Here is an 11,320-nt window from a genome sequence, read left to right on the forward strand (position 1 = left end):
CAACCTAAATCTTTCCTCTTTTAACTTAAAACCATTTCCTCCCCCTCGAGAAGCCTCGATGTCACCAGGACTTGAGCCCCATGGCCAGCAGGACCCCCGCAGCCCCCTCAGAAAATGGCGGCGGCAGCTATCACCCTCCACGGGAACGTCTGATGAGCGGGACGAGGCCGGCTCGAGGTCAGCTCCTCAGCCCAAGAAGAGACCCTGTAGTTTTCCCCATGAGTGGGGAAGTATCCCGAAGCAGCAGGGTGCGGGGCGGGGCCGTGCCAAGGCGGGGTGGAGCGGACAGGTGGCCGCTTCCTTCCCCGTTCTCTGCTGGCAGCCCGGTGAGGTAGGGGTCGGCTGTGCCCGCGGCCGGAGGAGGAAAGGAGAGAGAGGAGGAGGAGGAGGAGCGGCGACAGCCGGGGACGGCAAAGGGCAGGGGATGGGTGGTCCATCCCCATCCCGAGCGATGTGGCAGAGGCGGCAGTGTGAGTAGCAGCCCCCCTCATAAGCGTTCTCTGGCACGTGGTTCCCATACAGTTCTGAGTGTTATAAATGTGGTGATTTACAACCTTTCAGCTAAGCGTGAGAGCAGCTTTGCTTCTGTGAATATAGACGCAGCTTCTCACTTTCAGTGCTGCTTGTAGCAAGCCTTAAGCTCTCTTCAGTTTGAGTGTATGGTTTAGCTGCTTGTGGGTTTTTATGCATTTCTGTGCAGGAACTTTATAATATGCACAGTATATGCAACCTCAGTAAGTGAAGACCCAGTTGACCCACAGATGCCTTCAGTGCAGTCCCCCACTGGCTTCTGAATCCCCAGAGGGAAAGCCAGAAGTTCACTGGTAATATTCTACAACAGTTTCCTGAACTCCATCCCTAGAGGTGCTCAAGGCCAGGCTGGATGGGGCCCTGGGCAGCCTGAGCTGGTGGGGGGCAGCCCTGCCCATGGCAGGGGTTGGGCTGGGTGGGCTTTGAAGTCCTTTTCAACTCAAACCCTTCTGTGACTCTATGATTTCACTTAGCCTGAGGGAATAATTGTGAAATATGTTCTCTCTGAAGATTCATGTTATGTAACTTTCTCTGGCTTAATCCTTTAACTCTTAAGTGCAGTGACACGTTTTAAGAGCTCAGATCAGCAGTATCTTTAAAAGATTTACTGTCCTCTTCATAATATATGTATGCATATATATATATATACATGTACATATATATAAAACTGTATTTATGTATAGAAAAACTTTAAGTGTTCATAATGACCTCCATTCCTCTTCATTGAGGTTCAAGAGTTGATGTAAAACTGTAGCTCAGGTGTTAAGCTGACACCTCTGACTCAGAGAGAATTTCCTAGTTCTATGGCTACTGTAAAGAATAGGGTGTGTTTATGACTCTTTTCAGTAACATCTAGAGTTAACATTACTACTATTTTCTGTTAAGTTTTATAATTTGTGTGTGTGTGTTGGGGTGGATTTTTTTAGGTATAATGCAGGAATTATCTCATGCAATAGTTGATAGAAATAGAGGCTAGAAAGGTCAAAGCTTATCAGGAGAGAAGATCTCTTTGTGGAGTATTATAAACTGAACTCGAAGCAGTAATCTCTACACTTAAGATAAATGTCAAAACTTCCTTTTGGCATGAATAAAGATAAGCAGAGCCACCAGAATGGGCACATTGTACTACCATATCCTTTCTGCAGACAAGTCAGGCAGAATTCATGGGAAGGGGTATGACTTGCAAAATAAGACTTGAGGAGAAGAAGCGAAGAATTTGACCTTATTCTAGAGAGGGGATAAACAGAGAAGGGACAGAAGTCTTAACATTTGTAAAAGCCAGGGTTTCCCAATGATATTTCACTGTTTGATATCATAAATTAGGCAATGTATTCCTTCTAACTAAAGAATGCATTTTCAGTGTGCTCAGCCTGATGGACCCTTGTTTCAGTAAAAACTATATATTAAAAAAAAGAAAAAGAAAAAAAAGTTTTGTTACTTATATATATTAACTATATTATGTATTTTATATGTGGCCCCAAACAATTCTTCTTCACTCAGTGTGACCCCAGCAGTCCAAAAGGTTGGACACCTGTGGTTTAAACCACTATTGCAGGGTCTGCATATCACACAAAATCAACACTAACCGTATACAACCTGCATAGTCGTGTATGATATCTGGTACTTATTTTTCAGTGTCATAGTTTTGCGTGCATTGAGGGACAGAATTGAACTCCGTGTCTCTTTGCAGCATTTTACCTATAGGTTGAGGGGATCTGGTACAGATGGGGTGGGTTTTCTTCTCGAAGACCAAGTTTTCAAGATGAAAGGAGTTGTCAGAGGTGGGTGTGCAATCAGTGCCCTGTCTCCACTTCATCAAAGGCAACGGTTGACACCTTTTTCAGTAGTGAAAAAAAATAGCCAATTCTTTAGCAGTGCCAGAGAAAATACATTATTTTTTTGTGTAGCTATGCATACATCTTTGTCTATGTTTTTCTTGGCAGATTTTGTGAAGTTATCAGGGCTCTTGTTGGCATCATCATTTGCTTGGTACTTGGGATACATATTTGCTGCTCATGTACCGCAAGAGTCGCTGTCAACATCTATAGCTTATCTTCAAGACATTGGAAAGAAACCAGTGTTGAGGGGTATGTAGTTGTATTTTTTTTATTTTTATTTTTTCCATTTATCTAATATTCTCTATTTACTTGTTAAATTAAAAAGGTCTTACAATCATAAAATCACTAAGGTTGGAAAAGGCTACTAAGATCACCCAGTCCAACCATCAGCCCACCCCCACCATGCCCACTGCCCACATATCTCAGTGGCACATCCACATGGCTCTTGAACACCTCAGGGGATGGTGACTGCACCACCCCCCTGGGCAGCCTGTGCCGCTGCATCATCACTCCTTCTGGAAATAAGTTTTTCCAAATATCCAAACTAGACCTACCCTGGTGTAACTTAAGGCCGTTACCTCTCATCCTCTTGTTAGCAAACAAGTTATTATAAGAATTATGTTGTTTGTATAAAGTTAATTCATTTAGTTAGTGCATGTCTGAACTGCTTCTTATACGCAATTTTGAAGAAACATAATGTCATCTTCTATTTGCCAGTATGCAAATATTAATAATTGACTACTAATCTAATAACACCTTCTTTGTTTGTTAGCATGTAAGCATAAGTCATCTGCAAAGCTGCTGCTGAAGCTTTGACTATGTCTTAGGTGTTTTTTAGTTTCCATAACAGGTTGAAGTAATAACCAAAGCTTGTGATGTAGTTCTCTTTTTCTTTTTTCACCTGATCTGATAGTGTGACTTAATGTTCACATTTTTCTCATTCTATGACTGTTATTTTGTGGAAAAAATAAATAAATAAATAAATAAATTTTAGAATTATAACTGTCAGCTTCAAGCTATCCATGGGAATTCTTTGTCCTTATAGCCCTTGTTTACTCTTAGTGGAAATAATACAAAATAGTATGATTTTATTTGAATCAAGAGTATATGGATAATTTTTTTCTCTAGAAAAGCTAGCTATTCTTCTCAGCAGTGGTTTGTAAGCCAACAATAACCCAAAACCCAGGCAAATCTGTGAGAACATTACCACGACACTGGGAAACTGACAGTATTGGTCTCTGTATATATGCTTATATATTAACGTGTTGACAGTAAGTGATTCTTTCCATGTAGAGATTGTTTATGTAGCACTCAAGAAGACTTCCTCTTCTTTGTTGTTGTAGTCCCACTCCCCAAAAGGCAGAAGTGTGATCACTGGTCTCCCTGCTCACCTGGGAGCTACGCCTATCGGATTCTTAGTGGTGGTGGCAAAGAGAAGCTGGCTAAAATCTGTTTTGAGGATGAGCTGTAAGTACCAGACTGACTTTAAATGTATGTAAATGCTTTGTAGTATAAGGAAGGATCTTCTATTTTGGTTCACTAGCAAGTAAGCTTCTAGGGAAAGAAAAGACATCTTTAGTAAAATTACATGCAGAAAAAGGCCACCACTGTATGTTCCCTTTTCAGTGTTAATAAGTATGCCCTAGGTCTCCTAGGAACAAGTGAGTTTTTCCTGCTGTTCCTATTTTCCTCTTTATGGCACTCTTTCTGCAGTATGACGTGAAGTCCATCTTAAATAGAGTTTCTTCTCTGCTTCCTCCATTCTGATGAGTTTTACAGTGATGATTCAAATCAAGACAATCCATTTCCAGGGATCTCTGGCCTAAAGTAGAGACTTAGCAACAGTGATGGAAGAGCTAAAGATAACTTGGAGATAGTGACTTTGAATATATACTTATAAATGCATTTTCAAAGCTGTCTTAAATTTTTCTCCTCTTCTGTGTTCTGCTTTTGGAATAGCACATTGCTGCCATGTGGGTATATGCTGTTTTTACTGAAGGATGTGTTTTCTTCTCATAGATGCTGTAGTTTCTGCCTTTGCCCGGTCTTCAAGCTGTTTGATTAGCTTTTTTTCATAACCTGGACTGACTCATAACTTTTTTTATTGATGGGTAGATAGGTCTTCAGAGACATGTCCTCTGAGTCATTTAGACCTCCATTGAAAAACTTGTAAACTGTTGATGCTTTATTGGTGGTAAACATCAGAATATATCAGACAGTGTTTAACATATTTAATACATACATCCATACATCTCAGGTTATTTCCTTTGTTCCTGTAGATAAGCTGTTTTCAGCTGTTAGTTACAACTATTATTTTTAGTTGTAGAGGTTCAGATATACATCAAGTGGTCAGCACCTTCTGAAAGTCAAGTTTGTTCCTAATTTTTCAAACTGGACAAGTAAAGTGACTTTAAATCCTTAAAGTGATCTTTCAAGTGGATATGGCCACATGGTTTACTGTCACAAGAACGAACCCACAAGTTTGTTATGTTTTTCTTTTTTATCTTTTTGGCTGGATTTGTACAAATCACTTTCTTGATCTGGCTCATTTTGCAAGACTCATTCTGTATCTTTGAAGGAAATGGACTAATATAACACAAAAGACTTTAAAGCCATAGCTCTTTTTTGCTACTAGCTCTTGAATTAAATAACTGAAGAAAGCATGAACACCAGGAAGTAACTTAGCACTGGTAAATCTGACTTTGAATCAGAGTCTGTAGAAGGATGAATTCTACTGATACATCCCTTTTTTCATTTCCAGGCTTATAAGTGAAGAAAAGGGTAATGTTGGAAGGGGTATAAACATAGCCATTGTCAATTGTAAGTAAGATTAAAAATGTTAGAGAAATACCTTTGTAATGGTTAATAAATAAACCTTTGGGGTGCTTTTGGTAGCTAGAATGGAAGCAAAGGAAAAACTGCAAACGTGATTGATGTTAAATGTAAGAAGGACAGATTACCGCTTGAGAGAAATAGTCTTCTGGATTAAAAAAAAAAAAAAGAAGAAGAAGAAGTGTGTACATAGTCGGTATAAGCAAATAGAAAGATATACAGTAACTGAGAATTGCAGTTCTACCACAAGGTACAAATTCCTTTTCTAGAAATGGTCAGTGGGCAGAAAGACAAAACTTAAAGCTTGACTGATATCAAAGCTTTTGGAAAGCTGATGCTGTAGTTTATTCTAGGTCTCATGCACCATTTTAACTTAGATGAATTGGTATGGTGGTTGTATGGTGGAAATAATACAAAGTACAACATACAGTTGGAATAGTACAAATATAGCTGGAAATAAATAGCCAGAGGGTAACTAAGGGAAAGGACTCACTAATTCTGAGGCCTTCAAAATAGGTGCTCACCAACACCAAAGCTCACTGCAAGAACCCCACAAAGAAGTGATATCCAGAAATAGATGCTGCCTTAGTGGTGGTCGGCCTTTAAATGGGATCTGGGAGAGGTGGAGTCAAGCTCCAGCCCTTCCAGGAGCACAGCTGAATTACCTTCACCTGTGCTCCCACAGCTGACTCATCATTTGCCTCAGATGGTTTATCAGAGGTTCAGGCTGTGATCAACTGTTTCCCTTACAGTGGTGAAATAGAATGCATTCAATGGATGGATCCCTAGAAAAATGATTGCAAAATATTTTGGGGGAGAGGAAGCAAAGGATGCATTGACAGGTTGATTTTGATCACAGAACATTTTTGTTCCAGTTTTCTTCTCTCATTGTTATTAAGCAAGGTCTTAGCCTTGTCTGAACCTGCATGATTTTATTCGAGTCGCTGGGCTCAATTAGCGTAGACAAGAATCTGAAACACTGCACAGGATGGAGCCATTCAAATAGAATCAGGCTTAATCAACTTCTTTGTGTAAAGTTGTGACCTAGGGTAGTCTGTGTATGTATAAAAACTTGGATGTGCACAGTAAACTGAATTTTTTCCTTAAAACAAAAATAATTGTGGTTTAGTCATTAGTGATGTTCGGATTCAGGCGGCTGTTGAAAGAAGAATTTGTTTCTTAGCAGTGTGGTTATCTGTGACAGTTTGCAGGTCTGTGTCGTAACAGAAGTGATTTGTGAACTATTTTTTCATCTGACTGCAGCTGCAAGCAGCAAATAGACAAAATATTCTCCCCAAATCTCAAACTTGCATTATTCTATGTTCCATCCAATTCAAAAAATCAAACAAAAGAAAAATCTGAAGCACACTAATACCAAAGCTTAGAGATGCCTTACTTTTGCAGAAAATGCTGTGTGTACTGATTTATTGTAACCGTTTTTACTCATATTTTCGCTCTTGCTCTTTTTTTACAGATGAAACAGGAAAACTAATATCAGCAAATTTCTTTGACATGTGGGAAGGAGGTAGGGAAAAGAGTGCAGAAAAGCTTTTATTAATGTTTCAGTGTTCAGTAAAAATGTATTTAAATATTTGTCCTACTCTTTAAATGACTGTGCTTCTCCCATTGAAGATCAATTGGAAACATACAGCGACTGTATTCATTTAAACATACTGTAGCCAGGTCTTCTGACAATTTTTGTCTGAAAAGATGTGTGTTGTTTTTTTGTTGTTGTTGTTTTAAGGTTGTCTGGGTTAGTTAATGTTTGTTGTGATTAGTTGTTATTTTCCTTCTCCATTATTTCAGTCTGGGAAGGACAGCACTTACCAGGTACTACATCCATTCAGCAAAATCTTTTTTTTCTGATATATTTTGTTTTATTCTATTCTAACTGTAAAATCATAAGTATTAAGTTAGTCTTTCTATTCTACTGTGTATCTAAATAAGATCTACTTTAAGAATAGCTTCCAATACATTTTCCAGGCTTAGGATGATACCAGTTACCTTACTCCCTAGAAAGAAGAACAATGCTACAAGGCACTCACAGCTGATTCTGTTGCCACTTAAGAATATTTATGACCTTGCATGCATGAATAGAAATCACTGGGTCTAATTGTGGGGCTACAGATTTGTATGTGGTATATGGACTGCAGTGTCTCCAAGGATACTGCCACACAATACACTTATTTTCCATAGAAAATAATGTTTGTCTTAGCAATTGCAGGACAAATAAATATCTTAGTGCTGCAAATAGGCTGCCACTTAATGAAAATCAGGGGGCTGGAGCACCTCACCTATGAGGACAGTCTGAGGGAGTTGGGCTTGTTCAGCCTGGAGAAGAGAAGGCTGCGGGGTGACCTCATTGCAGCCTTTCAATACCTGAAGGGAACCTACACCCAGGAGGGGAGTAAACTCTTCAAAAGGGCTGACAATAGCAGGACTAGGGGAAATGGATCCAAGTTGAAGGAGGGAAGATTTAGGTTGGATGTTAGGGGGAAGTTCTTCACTAGGAGAGTGGTTAGGCCCTGGAACAGGCTGCCCAGGGAGGTTGTGGATGCCCCGTCCTTGGAGGTGTTCAAGGCCAGGTTGGACGGGGCCCTGGGTAAACTGATCTAGTAAAGGTGTATGTTTGGTGGCCCTGCCAGGCAGGGGGGTTGGAACTACATGATCCTTGAGGTCCCTTCCAACCCGGGTCATTCTGTGATTCTGTGTGAAAATGGGTGTATGGTGGGGTGTGTAACTTAGCGCAACAGTTAGCATGGTAGTTAGCACACAAAAACAGAGGCACAGAGTATCAGTAACTTCTGGACTATTACATGTTTTGCCTGCTGGTGGAGTGCTACATAGGGTGAACATAATAATAATAATAAATCTTGTGTGTAAATATTATCTGTTTTCAGAGGTTCAAAAGTCTTTCTTTACAACTAGGAATTTTAGGGCAACTTTTTCTCTTCTAGTTTTCAGTGAAAGCTGGCAGCTTTCTGCACCTTCAAGGATTAGGCAAGTCCTGTGCCAGTGCATAGAAAGATTGCCTAAATAGGTCTCATTTTGAGTAGGCAAGGTCAAAAAGTGAGACGAAGTTGAATGCAAGAGAAAGTAGGTGGAATGTGATCATGTGTATGTGAGGGAGTAATTGGTTGTGTAATTAATTCAACAGACCACTCAGAAGAGATGGTGGCTTTCATTGAAAGTGTACCACAAGGGTCCCTGCTTTTCATGGTTACTCATGATGACGGAAGTGCCCGGTAAGGAAACTATTCACAGCAGGCTGAGAAATACAACAACAAATATCTTGGCAGTCACTATTGTAAAATGGTTTAAAAGAATGATTTATTTCATTGTATAGTCATTTCCTCTCTTAAAAGTTTTTATTACATATACATTCAGTGCTTGCCCACATCATGTATGTTGATGCTTCAAAAGATGGAAGGAGAGTATCATGCTTGTTTAAAAGCACCAGTTATCATTGTGAAGGGCAATGTTATTATCTCTGGGTCACAACCTTCTATTAAGAAGGTATCCACAGCTCTAATTAGAACATACCTAGCTTGCATTCTTTCCTACACCTTAACCTGATTCTTCATGTCTTTTCAAATCTTATGCTGTTTTGATCTGAAGTCATGATGCTGTAATTAAACAGGGACAATAATATATATATATATATTATATATAATATCGTATACAATATATATATATTATATAATATATAATATATATATAATATCGTATATATTATATATATATATATATATACGATAAACATTTGATGCCTTTGTCAATATTTAAAAAGGGACAAAATGTCAAATTTTACAAATTTAGTGTTTGACGTGTATTTCTTTCTGCTGCATTGTTACAAACAGATGATATTAACATCAGGGATGTAGAGAAGAAGAATTCAGAGAGAGAATTTTCATCTGTAGGTTTAATGACATGCTACTAAGACAACATTCAGGAAGTTTTTAACTTCTTGTTATTTCTTCTGCCGACCTACTAATGTAAACCATAGAATTATAGACTCATCTAGGTTGGAAAAGACTTTCAAGATCATTAAGTCCAACCATCAGCCTGACCTCATGAGTATTATCGTTAAACCATGTCCCTTTGTGCCATGCCCACATATCCTTTAAATGCCTCCAGAGATAGGAACTACACCACTTCCCTAGTCAGCTGGCTCCATTGTTTGACCCTCCTCTCTGAAAAATTTCCTCCTGATGTACAACCTAAATGTCCCCTGATAAAACTTGAGGCCATTTCCTCACGTCCTATTGCTTGTGAACTGAGGAAAGAGACCAGCACCCACCTCACAACAATCTCCTTTCACGTACTTGTAGAGAGCAAAGTGGTAAACAACCCCAGTTCCACCAGCCACTCCTTGCTCTTTTCTCTACTCATATTATTAATACCTTTTTTCACCTTTTTTTTTTTTCTTCCAGGTTGAAAAGTAATGCCAAAAAGTTAGTAGAAACTCTGGGAAGTAAAGAAATACAAAATATGAAGTTCAGGTCAAGCTGGGCTTTTGTAGCTGCCAAAGGCTTCAAGCTCCCAGATGATATTGAAAAGGAAAAGGTCAGTTTCATTTTATTTTCAATTTTATTTGTCTCTGTATAAGGTATGACCTTAAGGTGCATATTTTGTGGGATATCTGTAGTAACTATAGAGTAGGCCTCAGCTGTGCAAAGCAAATTCTCTAATGTGCCGTATTCTTTGCTTTAGATCTGAGACTTTGAATCCTTGAGTTTTTTAGGTAGAGTGTAAGAGAAATTGGTGGAATCTTCACCCATTATATTGAATAAGATGTCTAACATAGCATTCAGCTTCTCAGTTTCTCTTTTACGTTGTATAAGGTTTGACAAACTAATTTGGTAAACACAAATACTGATCTTATTATGTTTTATTTTTAACAGATAAACCACTCTGACAGTAAGAAGAACAGATACAGTGGCTGGCCAGCTGAAATACAGATAGAGGGCTGTATCCCAAGAAACCTGATGTAAACAAATGCATACCTCCTTAGCAAAGATTCTTCTGTATTTTTATACATACAACTCTGGTAGTTTGCATCCAGAGCCCAATAAGCACCTGAACAGCATTTGTAAAATAAGTAATATGTACAGTTTTTGCCCTTGCTTTTATTCATGAGGTTTTTCTCTAATCTGAAAACAATTAGATATTTTGATGACAAGTGGTAATAAAATGCTGTGGTTTGAAGTTACAGTACTTAAACAGTTGTAAAATACCAACGTTATTGAAAGTGATTGTATGTCGTCATTAGTAACTTGTTAGTTACTTGTTTTTAACATGGGTTTCCTTTTGGTTCCCCTTATACACTACCATTAAACTTAATCCAACCTGTTATATAAAATGGCTAGCGATAAAATAGTTTATTTCATACTAATTTATTGGTGACTTCTCTTTAGAAGAAGCCACTACATTTTTTGAGCTGATTTTGGTAATGTTAACAATCTGGAATAGCATTGTTAACATGCAGAGAAGAAGTCATTTGAATTATTTTAGCAATTATAGGCTTCTCAAATCTACCTGGTTTGTTTTATTTTCCTTTTTTTTTTTTATGTTTAACTTACTTTAAGAGTTTGTAATGACTTCATGCAAGCTTCAGTGTTGTTCATGCTAACTGTAGAATCAGACACATATTTGAAGGGAAACTGTATGAGCCTGTATTCAATTTTCCTTTTTCTGACATAGATGAAGTATGTCCAGACTGCTGTTCATCTCACCTGTTGTTCACAAACCTCCCATAAGGTAGATTCCACAGTTTAAGCTGTGTTCCTGTAGCATCCCACTGTTATCCAGCCATTCTCCAAACCCAATTAATCTAAATGGGCCAAGCCATTGTCATGCAGTAGGTGTACATAGCACATTTCTCTCTATGCCCAAGGGTGCTGCCAAAGAAAGCAGCTAAATTTGTTTGATGCACTTTGACATTGCCAGACTCACAATGGTTGCTCCTTACCAAGTGCGCTTCCCACCTCCCACAGCCCATTGGTGAGATTGGGACTTGGTTTTTTCCTTGTTGAAACTCTCTCGTTGTTTAGTGTTACTGGGTTTATTAAACTGCCATTCGCTCTCAGATCATTCTTTCTTCATTTTTTTCTTCCTAG

At 38.7% G+C, this 11,320-nt stretch overlaps 1 protein-coding gene across 1 annotated transcript; it reads left to right on the plus strand.

Moving 5' to 3' along the window:
- Positions 1 to 270: 270 nt before the first annotated feature.
- FAM3B (FAM3 metabolism regulating signaling molecule B) lies at positions 271 to 11,289 on the plus strand. The gene is made up of 8 exons (XM_015882923.3): positions 271 to 470; positions 2,475 to 2,618; positions 3,713 to 3,836; positions 5,131 to 5,189; positions 6,676 to 6,726; positions 8,359 to 8,446; positions 9,635 to 9,767; positions 10,106 to 11,289. Exons 1-8 carry the CDS (start codon positions 425 to 427, stop codon positions 10,193 to 10,195), a joined length of 735 nt encoding a protein of 244 aa, XP_015738409.3. The 5' UTR covers positions 271 to 424; the 3' UTR covers positions 10,196 to 11,289.
- The last annotated feature ends 31 nt before the right edge of the window (positions 11,290 to 11,320 follow it).

Source organism: Coturnix japonica, chromosome 1, assembly GCF_054131305.1.
Source record: "Coturnix japonica strain WE chromosome 1, WE-NBRP24, whole genome shotgun sequence".
Taxonomy (NCBI): domain Eukaryota; kingdom Metazoa; phylum Chordata; class Aves; order Galliformes; family Phasianidae; genus Coturnix; species Coturnix japonica.